The 14,977-nt window shown below is 42.3% G+C and overlaps 1 protein-coding gene across 4 annotated transcripts in view; it reads left to right on the plus strand.

The window, feature by feature from the left end:
* The window catches only part of SESTD1 (SEC14 and spectrin domain containing 1), a 141,076-nt gene that overhangs the window by 21,421 nt on the left and 104,678 nt on the right, over positions 1 to 14,977 (plus strand). For all 4 annotated transcript variants that reach the window (XM_073646804.1, XM_073646805.1, XM_073646806.1 and 1 more), the window contains exon 2: positions 8,549 to 8,629. In XM_073646804.1, coding sequence (XP_073502905.1) covers positions 8,575 to 8,629 — 55 coding nt within the window. In that variant the 5' untranslated portion in view covers positions 8,549 to 8,574. The remainder of the gene's footprint in view (positions 1 to 8,548; positions 8,630 to 14,977) is intronic.

A 14,977-nucleotide genomic window follows, 5' to 3' on the forward strand; every position in this document is an offset into this window, starting at 1 on the left:
AACAGGTTTTAAAAAAACAAAACATAAAAGGTTCCCAGATGTTTTATCATCAGGTGATCAAGACATTAAAAATGTGTCCTCAGGTTCTTAGCTCCTTTTGATTTACAGTCCAGGACGGCAGCATGGCTGACATGCCGGCTCGCTGACGCTGGAAGCAATGGCTGCTTTACCTCTTCAGCATAGGAGGGCATCGGATCTCTGAAGCTGGTCTTATCCAGCAGTAAAGGAAACTACTGCAATTGTGCTCTCTTTTCCTAGGAAACCGGCCACCTCTGATAGATTGCAAAGTGGCCGGGAGAGTTATAAACATTTCATAAGTTTTTAAGCTTTTATTGATAAATACACAAAGTTTATTCAAAGATTCAATATCTACAGTGTCGACCCTTATTTTTCAACACATCTTCAATGTTCTCTGGCAGCTGGATATCTGCTTCTGGGCCAAATCCTGACAGATTTCAGCCCATTCTTGCCTAAGCAATGCTTGGCAACGGCATATGTTGTGTTGGAGGCCCGGCTTGTCTCGTTTAAAAAAAAAAAAAAGATCCAGTTGGCTGGCCCGATCATCGCTACATCATCAGATCTATCGTGTGAACCTGATGACGGTGGGGCACCCACATATAGCTGGGACCTTTACAACGTAGACAGAAGTTTCACCATTTTTTGTTTTCTTACTACAGCTATATTGTATCCAAAAAAGATTAAGAACCTATACTCTATGATTGGGCAGAGCGCTGCATGTGCACTCTTCTCGATCATGAAGGAAGCGGTGGGGTAGAGCATATGCATTAAAATACCAAGGCAGCAGTACCCCAAAACGCTGTTGTATCTGACCGCATCCTACAGCTTTGTTCATCTTGATCTCACTGACATACCATGAGCTGTCCAGGTATTCAAGGTATGTTCACACAACATTTTTTTCAGACGAGCTTTGAGCAGGTCTGCTTGGAAAAACACTCTCAGAAAATCTTACGTAGAATCTTCCTTTTTATTGTCTCCAAAAAAACGCCAGCAAATAGCCCTTAAGAAAACGCTAAAAACAAAGCAAACGTTTATGGAAAACTTCAACGGAAAATGTTAACAATGGAAATAGTAACAAAATGTTTTATAAAAAATGCTTCAGGATAAAAACAAAACGGCGTTTTCTGAAGTGGTTTCTACTTGAAAGCCTCGTCTTTTTCGCCTGCTTGAAAAAATAAAGCCTTGTGTGAACATACCACTGTTCTTCTTTTTTTACCTGTTGATTCGGTTTGGAAAGAGCATCTCTTACTTTGTGGTTGGTTTCTGTCTGGAGCGATCACTTCTGTATTCTGAAGCCGTCATTTGTGGTCACTTTTTACTGAAGACTTAAAATATGAAATGACTTTCTGACAGTTTTTACCTTTCTTCTGCGGTTTTTCAGGATTCTAGTCTTTATTTATTTTTTGACGGTTTCATAATTAGATTTCAGGTCCACACAAAACCGCTGTCACGGGGCGTCCACGTCACAAGTCAGATTAAACTAAAAATGTAACTTCCCGCTATTAAAAACAGCCGAGGATCCACTATAGAAAGAAGACTTCACTCTCCTGATTATGTGGGGCCTTAAAATCAATGACAAACTAAAATATGACGCAAGATGTTGCAATTTAGACACTTGGCACGAAAGTTCCTAAAAAATTCTTAGGCTAGGTCATCAGTATAAGGCTAGTGTAGGTTCGACAGCCGGCACCTCAACCGGTCAGCTGCTATTCCCTCCTGCGGGGGCTTGTCCACTTTCAGAAAAGTTTTTCTTAGAAGCTAGTAGTTAAAGAACAAATTGTGTTTACTCACCCTTACTGGGTCCATCACTGATTCCGCAATGCTGCTCCAGTGTCTGTTGTCATCTGTAGCCAATCAGTGAGCTCAATAACACACCCTGACAAAAGCTGCAGAGACTCTCATTGGACCCAGGGAGGGTGAGTAAAGCACAATTATGTTTATTTTTTTATATATATATGAAAATCTTTTCTAAAAGAGGAGTAACCCTTTAAACCATGTAAAACCCCCATAAATCAGTGGTGTGAATATCAGAATATTTTATTGTAGACTCTAAATATGCAATTTTTCTCTTCAGAGAGGAAGAGGACTAGAACTCTAGCGCCACCTATTGGAAGCTGCAATCCTAAAAGTCACTATTGACCCTTATCAGTGCAAAGTATGAGATCTGATTTGGCTAGGTGAGCGGCGCTCTGGCTGGGGTCTAAGGAGTAACGTTTCTCCTTGTGAAGAGTGGCAAGCCAAGCCTGGCATGTCAGCGTGAAGAGAATAATAAGCCATGCATGCTCCTCTGGGAAATTAAATATGCAAATTGTCTCTTCAGAGAGGAAAAGACTTGAACTCTAGCGCCACCTATTGGAAATAGCAATCCTAAAAATCAATATTTACTCTTTAACAAGCCTTTCCATATGACTTCGGATAAACGCCAAACTAGAATCTCAGTTTGTAGATACGTTGTTTCGGGGTGTTGCCCATCATCAGTACAAAGTATGAGATCTGATTTGGCTGGGTGAGAGGCACTGGACTGGGGTCTAAGGGGTAACACAATTAATATTTAATTTCACAGAGGAGCATGCATGGCCTATAAGTCTCCTTGGTCACTTGGCTTGGCTTGTCACTCTCCACAAGGAGAAACGTTACCTATTAGACCATAGTCGACTCTACAAATGCAGAGCTGTGCTGGAACCAAGGATGGAGAACTCAGCCTCCTGCGCTGCGGTTCATTAACATAATTGTACAATTGAAATTGGGAAAATAGCAGAATCTCCTGAAATCTACAGAACAAATTAAAACTGCATTGTAGGTTCCTGTAAATCTGCACTTTTTGGAATCCATTTAATAAATTAGTGAACTGCATTATTATCAGTTCTACGTAGCAGTAATCTCATCCGTTTCCTTCTCCTGCAGATAAATGCAGTTCTCCAGCTGAAGGATCCCATGTAGTGGCCGATTTTTGCGGATACATTTGTAATTCTTTAACATCTGAAGCTGTATTTGGTCTTGTAAATTTTAATAATTACTTTTGATGTATAAAAACAGATGCCGTGACGCGTGAGAAGAAAATCTTGTTTTTTTCCGTGCAGAAAATTCTGCTGCACATCTTCCATGTAAGAACAAATTCAAACAAAGTTGCTTCCAGAAACCTCCCCAACATACAGTCAGTGCATTTTTCAACTTGATTGATAATGGCCACACAATTTTTCAGGTACTTTTTATATTTTTAAATGTCCTTTTCTTTTTTTGTTTTGTTTTGCCTTACAAAGAGCTGCCAGAAACTTTGGACCCACAAAATACATTAAAATCCATATTAACAAAATACCATAATTTTCCACCTCCCAACCCAAGAGACACATTCTTAGTTTGTGCCCTGGCAGCTACCTCGTCCTTAATTCACTCCATATAAACGTTCTGCTCGCTATGGGGTCCCAAACTCCCTGCACATATCCCACGATTTTCCAAGTGATCCGCAGTTTAACCCGCAAAACATCATGTCCATGAACTATTAATATTAAAGGCGGTATGGTTGTGTGAGTAAAACCTGTAAAATCCTGCAGTCCTTAACTTTCAATTTAAAGGAACCTGTTACTAGATTTGTGCTGCCCACCTACGTGTTCATCCAACTGGATCTTATGACTATATGTGGCATATATACATGAAAACTGCACTGACAAGCGGCCGGCAAGGTGTTTCAAGGCAACCTGTCCCTAGATTCATGCTGCCTGAACCATGGTCAACATGAATCCGATCCTTGCTGCCCGATTGCAGCTAGGTATTTCTTTCTCTAAAACGCAGCAACGTTTGAAAAGCTGCTTGAAAACATCTTATTGAGTTGATTGACAAGTCTCTGCAACGTTCCAAAGAAAGACCTGCAATGGAACATCCAGGCTCTGATTCATGCTGACCATGGTTCAGGCAGCATGAATCTAGGGACAAGTTGCCTTGAAACACCTTGCCGGCCGCTTGTCATTGCAGTTTTCATGTATATATGCCACATATATTTATAAGATCCTGTTGGATGAACACGTAGGTAGGCTGCGCTGCTGGCGTCTATATCAAGTGAAAAAAACCAAGCAGGTGTATATTCAAATAACAATCAATGATCTGCAGTACCCACGAATGGCCACTAAAGAGTGTGATGGAGCTGTACTGTTCTGCACCTTTCGCGGTTTACATTCGGCCAATGCTAGCGCTGCAAACAGCTGATCGGCAGGGGTGTTGCTCATTAGATGCTTCAATACCAAAGATAGGTTATGAGTCATTGCTGCTAATGTACGTGTGCATTTCCTGAAAGAATAGGAAGTTAGTCTAGAAAAGCCCCGGTGGCAAGTGTGAAAACTGCAAGATTTAATTTTTTTTGCTTTTAAAGAAATCTGTTACCAGGTTTTTGCTATGTTACCTTAGAGCTTCATGATGTAGGGACAGAGACCCTGATTGCAGCTATTGGGGTGCTGTTTTGATGAACTCTTTGATTTTCTCTAGACTGTATATCTAGCAGAATGCACAGCAGGAGGACTAGGAGGCACAAGACAACTAATCTGGCAAAAAAAAACCAAAACAGTCCTATGATAAAACGATGATTTTATTGAAACAGCAAGAAGCAGACCAATAAGGGACACATCGCTGGAATCAGGCTCTCTGTCCCCTACACAAGCTGCTCTCAGGTTAAATGGCAAAACACTGCTGACAGATTCCTTTTAGTACGGATTATTTGACAGCGCATTGCCAAAAATGATTTTAAAATCCATTTAACATAAAAACCTAATTTAAAGATTAGGACATTTTCTGATTCCTTTTAATGCAAAAAGACGTTTTCGAAAGTGTCATTTTTAGAAGCCGATTACATCCTGTGTAATGTTATGGTAACGTTTTAGGGACGTTCCCTTCGTCACTGTTTATACAGGAGATTTACACTGTAACACAAAAATGTAGCTATGAAGATATATTAGGAAATAATGTGCACAGAATATTGCACCTATTTAGATGAAGAACGCACATAATAGGCATGAGGAGTGTACACTCGTTTTCTGCCGTTTGTCCTCGGCTATTAGTTGATGCAATATGTGCTGTACGTTTCCCGGAGAGGCTGTTGGCTTCTTTATTCACTTTCCAATTAAAGTAAATGCCTGCATGAATTTTGTAACAGTTGTGGAATTTTATTGGGAAATAAAATCAGTTTAGTTTGCCATTAAAGATTGAAGAAATTGGCCGTATTGCAGGAACATCCTGCGGACTTCTCTGTCCTGTACTATCCAGAATATCGGATTGAGAAATAGAAAATGTGGCCCTGCATTAGGTCGGGGCCACACGGCGATCTGTCGCAGTTCTCAGACAAAGCTTCTGACCTGAGAAGTGCAGCCAAAAACTTTTGTGCAACTTCTCTGTGACTTGCAGCTATTTTTATAGCTTTGATTTCGCACTTGCATCAAAGTGAATTGCAAGTTGTCATGTGCCACCTGCGTCCAAATAATACAGCACATCTTGAAACAATTACGAGTCTGTCTCAATCATGGTAGATTGCAGGTCGCTGGAAATCATTAGTCTCAGTGCGATACCGCCAAGCTTGGACTGGCCACAGGAGAACAGGAGAATCCTCCGGTGGGCCCCCACCCTCTTACAGTACAGACCAAAAGTTTGGACACACCTTCTCATTTAAAGATTTTTCTGTATTTTCATGACTATGAAAATTGTACATTCACACTGAAGGCATCAAAACTATGAATTAACACATGTGGAATTATATACTTAACAAAAAAGTATGAAACAACTGAAAATATGTCTTATATTCTAGGTTCTTCAAAGTAGCCACCTTTTGCTTTGATGGCTGCTTTGCACACTCTTGGCATTCTCTTGATGAGCTTCAAGAGGTAGTCACCGGAAATGGTCTTCCAACAATCTTGGAGTTCCCAGAGATGCTTAGCACTTGTTGGCCCTTTTGCCTTCACTCTGCGGTCCAGCTCACCCCAAACCATCTCGATTGGGTTCAGGTCTGGTGACTGTAGAGGCCAGGTCATCTGGCGTAGCCCCCCATCACTCTCCTTCTTGGTCAAATAACCCTTACTCAGCCTGGAGGTGTGTTTGGGGTCATTGTCCTGTTGAAAAATAAATGATGGTCCAACTAAACGCAAACCGGATGGAATAGCATGCCGCTGCAAGATGCTTTGGTAGCCATGCTGGTTCAGTATGCCTTCAATTTTGAATAAATCCCCAACCGTGTCACCAGCAAAGCACCCCCACACCATCACACCTCCTCCTCCATGCTTCACGGTGGGAACCAGGCATGTAGAGTCCATCTGTTCACCTTTTCTGCGTCGCACAAAGACACGGTGGTTGGAACCAAAGATCTCAAATTTGGACTCATCAGACCAAAGCACAGATTTCCACTGGTCTAATGTCCATTCCTTGTGTTCTTTAGCCCAAACAAGTCTCTTCTGCTTGTTGCCTTTCCTTAGCAGTGGTTTCCTAGCAGCTATTTTACCATGAAGGCCAGCTGCACAAAGTCTCCTCTTAACAGTTGTTGTAGAGATGTGTCTGCTGCTAGAACTCTGTGTGGCATTGACCTGGTCTCTAATCTGAGCTGCTGTTAACCTGCGATTTCTGAGGCTGGTGACTCGGATAAACTTATCCTCAGAAGCAGAGGTGACTCTTGGTCTTCCTTTCCTGGGGCGATCCTCATGTGAGCCAGTTTCTTTGTAGCGCTTGATGGTTTTTGCAACTGCACTTGGGGACACTTTCAAAGTTTGCCCAATTTTTCGGACTGACTGACCTTCATTTCTTAAAGTAATGATGGTCACTGGTTTTTCTTTTTCTTGCCATAATACAAATTCTAACAGTCTATTCAGTAGGACGATCAGCTGTGTATCCACCTGACTTCTGCACAACACAACTGATGGTCCCAACCCCATTTATAAGGCAAGAAATCCCACTTATTAAACCTGACAGGGCACACCTGTGAAGTGAAAACCATTTCCGGTGACTACCTCTTGAAGCTCATCAAGAGAATGCCAAGAGTGTGCAAAGCAGTCATCAAAGCAAAAGGTGGCTACTTTGAAGAACCTAGAATATAAGACATATTTTCAGTTGTTTCACACTTTTTTGTTAAGTATATAATTCCACATGTGCTAATTCATAGTTTTGATGTCTTCAGTGTGAATGTACAATTTTCAAAGTCATGAAAATACAGAAAAATCTTTAAATGAGAAGGTGTGTCGCGTGACCATCAACTGACTAAATGACGTCACCGCAGGTCCTGACAGTACACTGCGGGACGCTGAAGAGGGAAGACGCGGCCGGTAGCAGATCGGAGGAGACCGGAGAGCAGACCAGGGGCCGCTGGAGAGGTGAATATACAGTTTTTATTTTTAACGTTTTAATTCTTTTTTTTTTTTTTTTTAACTATAGATGCTGCATTTAAAGCATCTAAGTTGTTCACACATTATAAATCCATGCCGGTTACATGGATCTATATAGTGTGACCAACTTGTGAAGCACTTTCCAAGTGATGCTAAAATCGCTTGGAAAACTGCTTGAAAAAAACGCATGCAAAAACGCTTCTCTCTGGCAGAAAAAACGCATGTAAATCTGCATGCGTTTTTTTCTGCCAGAGAGAGGCAAAAACGCTCTGCATCAAATCTGCTACGTGGGCTCATAGCCTAAGGGAGAGATACTTTTAAATGCAAGATAAGGTCTTTGTTTGCGGCACTATAGCGACATGAGAACTAGAGGGTTTATTTTTTGGAGGTAAATACTTATTATTGCATCTATTGCATACACTACCTTATTTGTGGTGGTTTTTTATTTTTATTGTATTTATAGAATTTTTTTATTTTTTTTTTGCAGCAATCTCTGGATAAGGTTTTTTTTTTATCAACTTTGATCTTTTTCTCCCATAGAACTTTTTTCCCTATGTTTAAAAACACATTCATCCGTATTTTTTCTTTTTAAAGATATTACAGCACGTAACTATCATAACTTTAATTGTAAAGTGCTGCGGAATATGTTGGCGCTATATAAATAACAATTATTATTATTAACTGTATGATACATTTTGGAGTTATTTAATTTATAAATTACATGACTTGTCATTGATATCCCCATTAAAAATGCAATCAAATTCAGGTGCTTAAACACTTTGCAGAAAAATAATGGCAGACAATAATGCAGGTAAAGCTGCTTTATATGCACTGCTTGGGCTAACAGTTTTACATATGTTTGTTTCGTATTTTTTTCTGCAGCAGTTTATTGGAGTGGAAAGGGAAATAAATAAAATGGAGATAAAAATAATTCAAAGAAGCATAGCATTTTTATTTATTTGGTTGTTATGGGTAACTTCTTTTTTTCCTTTTTTCCATTTTGATTATTCTTCCACAATAATTTTCAGATGTATTGTATAAATGAAATTAAAGTTTCTCTTGCTGGAAAAGAACCACGTAGCCCCTGAAACCCCCCCACAGTGTTTCATATATCCTTTTTTTATGATGATGGTAATTATTATTATTTTTCTGGATTTTATAAAGTTCTTTTTTGCTTCTTTCAGAGACCTGTGATCCATAATTAGGAAACATGGACGTCACTGTGATCTTACCGATCCTGAAGAAGAAACTTGCCTTTCTCTCAGGTATGTTCATTCCTGGCTGCAGTTTGTGGATTTACATGAACGGTAGCTGAATACGAGCTGCCATTGCAGAAAAAGAGGATTTTCAGAAGCTCTTGTATTTGTTACACTTTTTTTTTTTACTACATCTGTTAGTGGTTTTGGCAGAGGATAGCTGAACTCGATTATACGGATTGTTCCAGGGCAGGTGTTAAATATACAAAGCAGCCATGTTTTACACCCGGCTACGTCTTTGTTTGCAGACAGACTCCTGCGACCGCGGCGGTGTTTTAATAACATGGCATAGGTTCCATTAGGCCATTGTCCCCTATTCTAGTTCCCTCCCTCCACCATGTGTATAAAACGCGGGCTTTCCTTCCGGACCACATACACCAGCACAGGCCTCTTTTCTGACCTAGCACAAAACGGCACCCTCAAAAGTGGGCACCATATGGACCAATTCATGCAAGTCTTTTTACATCTTAATCTCTTCTATGTATATTTAGTCATTCGGTTCCCTGTTTTCTTCCTTCCCCCTTTTCTCTGTTCCCTTTTTCTTGTATCGGTAATCTTATCTTTAGTTTCTTTCTCCTCCTTTAATTCTCTCTTCTCCCCTCTTTTTGGTGCCCTAATTCTTCCCCCTCCCCCCCCCTTTCCTCTCCCCCTTCCTTTTTTTGACTCCAAGGCTGCCTAATCTATATACAGTACAGACCAAAAGTTTGGACGCACCTTCTCAGTTAAAGATTTTTCTGTATTTTCATGACTATGAAAATTGTACATTCACACTGAAGGCATCAAAACTATGAATTAGCACATGTGGAATTATATACTTAACAAAAAAGTGTGAAACAACTGAAAATATGTCTTATATTCTAGGTTCTTCAAAGTAGCCACCTTTTGCTTTGATGACTGCTTTGCACACTCTTGGCATTCTCTTGATGAGCTTCAAGAGGTAGTCACCGGAAATGGTTTTCACTTCACAGGTGTGCCCTGTCAGGTTTAATAAGTGGCATTTCTTGCCTTATAAATGGGGTTGGGACCATCAGTTGTGTTGTGCAGAAGTCTGGTGGATACACAGCTGATAGTCCTACTGAATAGACTGTTAGAATTTGTATTGTGGCAAGAAAAAAGCAGCTAAGTAAAGAAAAACGAGTAGCCATCATTACTTTAAGAAATGAAGGTCATTCAGTCCGAAAAATTGGACAAACTTTGAAAGTGTCCCCAAGTGCAGTTGCAACAACCATCAAGTGCTACAAAGAAACTGGCTCACATGAGGACCGCCCCAGGAAAGGAAGACCAAGAGTCACTTCTGCTTCTGAGGATAAGTTTATCCGAGTCACTGACCTCAGAAATCGCAGGTTAACAGCAGCTCAGATTAGAGACCAGGTCAATGCCACACAGAGTTCTAGCAGCAGACACATCTCTTCAACAACTGTTAAGAGGAGACTTTGTGCAGCAGGCCTTCATGGTAAAATAGCTGCTAGGAAACCACTGCTAAGGATAGGCAACAAGCAGAAGAGACTTGTTTGGGCTAAAGAACACAAGGAATGGACATTAGACCAGTGGAAATCTGTGCTTTGGTCTGATGAGTCCAAATTTGACATCTTTGGTTCCAACCACCGTGTCTTTGTGCGACGCAGAAAAGGTGAACGGATGGACTCTACATGCCTGGTTCCCATCGTGAAGCATGGAGGACGAGGTGTGATGGTGTGGGGGTGCTTTGCTTGTGACACTGTTGGGGATTTATTCAAAATTGAAGGCATACTGAACCAACATGGCTACCACAGCATCTTGCAGCGGCATGCTATTCCATCGGGTTTGCGTTTAGTTGGACCATCATGTATTTTTCAACAGGACAATGACCCCAAACACACCTCCAGGCTGTGTAAGGGCTATTTGACCTAGAAGGAGAGTGATGGGATGGTACGCCAGATGACCTGGCCTCCACAGTCACCAGACCTGAACCCAATCGAGATGGTTTGGGGTGAGCTGGACCGCAGAGTGAAGGCAAAAGGGCCAACAAGTGCTAAGCATCTCTGGAAACTCCTTCAAGATTGTTGGAAGACCATTTCTGGTGACTACCTCTTGAAGCTCATCAAGAGAATGCCAAGAGTGTGCTAAGCAGTCATCAAAGCAAAAGGTGGCTCCTTTGAAGAACCTAGAATATATGACATATTTTCAGTTGTTTCACACTTTTTAAGTACATAATTCCACATGTGTTAATTCATAGTTTTGATGCCTTCAGTGTGAATGTACAATTTTCAAAGTCATGAAAATACAGAAATATCTTTAAATGAGAAGGTGTGTCCAAACTTTTGGTCTGTACTGTATATATTTACTAAAACGGAATATCACATGATTTATTTTCTATGTATTACAGGTACAGTTGTGCTGAAAAGTTTACATACCTCGGCAGAATTTTTCCTGTCTTGGCCTTGTTTCAGAGAATATGAATGATACCAAAAAAAACTTTTCTCCACTCATGGTTATTGGTTGGGTGAAGCCATTTATTGTCAAAGTACTGTGTTTTCTCTTTTTAAATCTTAATGACAACCAAAAACATCCAAATGACCCTGATCAAACGTTCACATACCCTGGTGATTTTGGCCTGATAACATGCACAGAATTTGACACAAATGGGTTTGAATGGCTACTAAAGGTAACATCCTCACCTGTGACATGTTTGCTTGTAATCAGTGTGTGTACATAAAAGCTGAGTGAGTTTCTGGGATCCAGACAGACTGTTGCATCTTTCATCCAGCCGCTGACGTTTCTGGATTGTGAGTCATGGGAAAGCAAAACAATTGTCAACGAATCTACGGGAAAAGGTAGTTGAACTGTATAACGAAGGAAAGAGATACAAAAACATATCCAAGGAATTGATAATGCCAGTCAGCAGCGTTCAAACTGTGATTAACAAATGGAAAATCAGGCGCTCTGTTAAAATCAAACCACGGTCAGGTAGACCAACAAAGATTTTGGCCACAACTGCCAGGAAAATTGTTCAGGATGCTAAGAAAAACCCACAAATAACATCAGCTGACATTGAGGACTCTCTGAAAACTAGCGGTGGTGACTGTTTCAAGATGCACAATAAGGAGGCACTTGAAGAAAAATGGGCTGCATGGTCGAGTCGCCAGAAGAAAGCCATTACTGCGCAAATGCTACAAAGTATCTCGCCTACAATACGCCAAACAGCACAGAGACAAGCCTCAAAACTTCTGGAACGTTTTGGCCACAGCCATAAACGTTACATTTAGAGAGCGGTCAACAAGGCCTATGATGAAAGGATCCCTATTCCTACAGTAAAGCACGGAGGTGGATCGCTGATGTTTTGGAGATGTGTGAGCTACAAAGGCAGAGGAAACTTGGTGAAAGTTGAAGGAAAGATGAATGCAGCACGTTATCAGCAAATACTGGAGGCAAATTTGCACTCATCAGTCCGGAAGCTGCGCATGGGACGTTCTTGGACGTTCCAACGTGACAACGATACAAAAGTCAAGGCCAAGTCGACCTGTCATTGGCTACAGCAGAACAAAGTGAAGGTTCTGGAGTGGCCATCTCAGTCCCCTGACCTCAATATCATTGAGCCACTCTGGGGAGATATCAAGCACGCAGTTCATGCTAGACAGCCCAAGAATTTACAGGAACTGGAGGCTTTTTGCCAAGAAGAATGGGCAGCTTTACCATCTGAGAAAATAAAGAACCTCATCCACAACTACCACAAAAGACTTCAAGCTGTCATTGATTTTAGAGGGGGCAATACACGGTATTAAGAACTGGGGAATGTGAACTTTTGATCAGGGTCATTTGGATGTTTTTGGTTGTCATTAAGATTTAAAAAGAGAAAACACAGTAGTTTGACAACTGGCTTCACCCAACCAATAACCATGAGTGGAGAAAAAGTTTTTTTTTTGTTATCATTCATATTCTCTGAAACAAGGCCAAGAAAGCAAAAATTCTGCCGGGGTATGTAAACTTTTGAGCACAACTGGTTATCTGCGCCTGACTATGAATGCTTATACTTGGATAAAGTGACTCCTGTGTTGTCACATGAGCTTTATGTACGTTTAATTAGATTTTTCTATGTGACATTTATATGATTTGATGCTTTGGTGACCGATTACCTTCTACATAAATGTATGTTTTTTTATTTTTACTAATAGAAACCCTTGAAAAAGGCGTTTAGCCGAAATGGTTTTAATTTCACGGTCAATTGTAATAAATTAATTTTTTGGCAAACGGAAAATCCTCTGAAATCAAAAGCCTCATATACAGTATACCTATCAGGCTGTCAGGTTGGAGCAGGGCCGGCTCCAGGTTTCTCTGGGCCCCGGGCGAAAGAGTCTCAGTGGGCCCCTTTAACACATACCACGATTCATGATGCAGAGATACGGCGGAGAAATATATATATATAGTACAATGCAAAGATTTCACTTCATGAGTGATATCTATTGTAAATTCCACAATAGCTCAGAAACCGGTGAATCGCTCCACACAGAATAGTGGCCCCCATATAAGGCTTCATACAGAATACTGGCCCCCATATAAGGCCCCATACGGAATACTGGCCCCCATATAAGGCCCCATACGGAATACTGGCCCCAATATAAGACCCCATACGGAATACTGGCCCCCATACGGAATACTGGCCCCCATATAAGGCCCCATTCGGAATACTGACCCCCATATAAGACCCCATACGGAATACTGGCCCCCATATAAGGCCCCATACGGAATACTGACCCCCATATAAGACCCCATACGGAATACTGGCCCCCATATAAGGCCCCATACGGAATACTGACCCCCATATAAGGCTCCATGCGGAATACTGACCCCCATATAAGGCTCCATGCGGAATACTGGCCCCCATATAAGGCTCCATACGGAATACTGGCCCCCATATAAGGCTCCATACGGAATACTGGCCCCCATATAAGGCTCCATACGGAATACTGGCCCCCATATAAGGCTCCATACGGAATACTGGCCCCCATATAAGGCTCCATACGGAATACTGGCCCCCATATAAGGCCCCATATGGAATACTGGCCCCCATATAAGGCTCCATATGGAATACTGGCCCCCATATAAGGCTCCATACGGAATACTGGCCCCCATATGGAATAGTGGCCCCCATATAAGGCTCCATACGGAATACTGGCTTCCATATAAGGCTCCATACGGAATACTGGCCCCCATATAAAGCTCCATACAGAATACTGGCCCCCATATAAGGCTCCATACGGAATACTGGCCCCCATATAAGGCCCCATATGGAATACTGGCCCCCATATAAGGCTCCATATGGAATACTGGCCCCCATATAAGGCTCCATACGGAATACTGGCCCCCATATGGAATACTGGCCCCCATATAAGGCTCCATACGGAATACTGGCTTCCATATAAGGCTCCATACGGAATACTGGCCCCCATATAAGGCTCCATACAGAATACTGGCCCCCATATAACGCTCCATACAGGATACTGGCCCCCATATAACGCTCCATACAGGATACCGATCCCCATATAATGCTGCATGCAGGCTGTTACCCCCCACATAATGTCCCATACAGGCTGTCCCCCCCCTTATAATGCTCCATGCAGGCTGTTACCCCCCACATAATGCCCCATACAGGCCCCTCCCTTTTAATGCTCCATGCAGGCTGTTACCCCCCACATAATGCCCCATACAGGCTGCCCCCCCCCTTATAATGCTCCATGCAGGCTGTTCCCCCCCATACAGGCCCCCCCTTTTAATGCTCCATGCAGCCTGTTACCCCCCACATAATGCCCCATACAGGCTGCCCCCCACCCCTTATAATGCTCCATGCAGGCTGTTCCCCCCCACATAATGCCCCATACAGGCCCCCCCCTTTTAATGCTCCATGCAGGCTGTTACCCCCCACATAATGCCCCATACAGGCTGCCCCCCCTCTTTATAATGCCCCATGCAGGCTGTCACCCCTCCTCTTTATAATGCTCCATGCAGGCTGTCACCCCTCCTCTTTATACTGCCCCATGCAGGCTGTCACCCCTCCTCTTTATAATGCCCCATGCAGGATGTCCCCCCCTCTCTTTATAATGCCCCGTGCAGGCTGTTCCCCACCTTATAATGCCCCATGCAGGCTGGTCCCCACCTTATAATGCCCCATGCAGGCTGTCACCCCTCCTCATTATAATGCCCCAAGCAGGAATCCCCCCCTCTTTATAATGCCCCATGCAGGCTGTCACCCCTCCTCTTAATACTGCCCCATGCAGGCTGTCACCCCTCCTCTTTATAATGCCCCATGCAGGCTGTCACCCCTCCTCTTTATACTGCCCCATGCAGGCTGTCACCCCTCCTCTTTATAATGCCCCATGCAGG

This window comes from Phyllobates terribilis, unplaced genomic scaffold (assembly GCF_046119375.1).
Source record: "Phyllobates terribilis strain yellow unplaced genomic scaffold, ASM4611937v1 Scaffold_9__5_contigs__length_417890890, whole genome shotgun sequence".
NCBI classification, from domain to species: Eukaryota; Metazoa; Chordata; class Amphibia; order Anura; family Dendrobatidae; genus Phyllobates; species Phyllobates terribilis.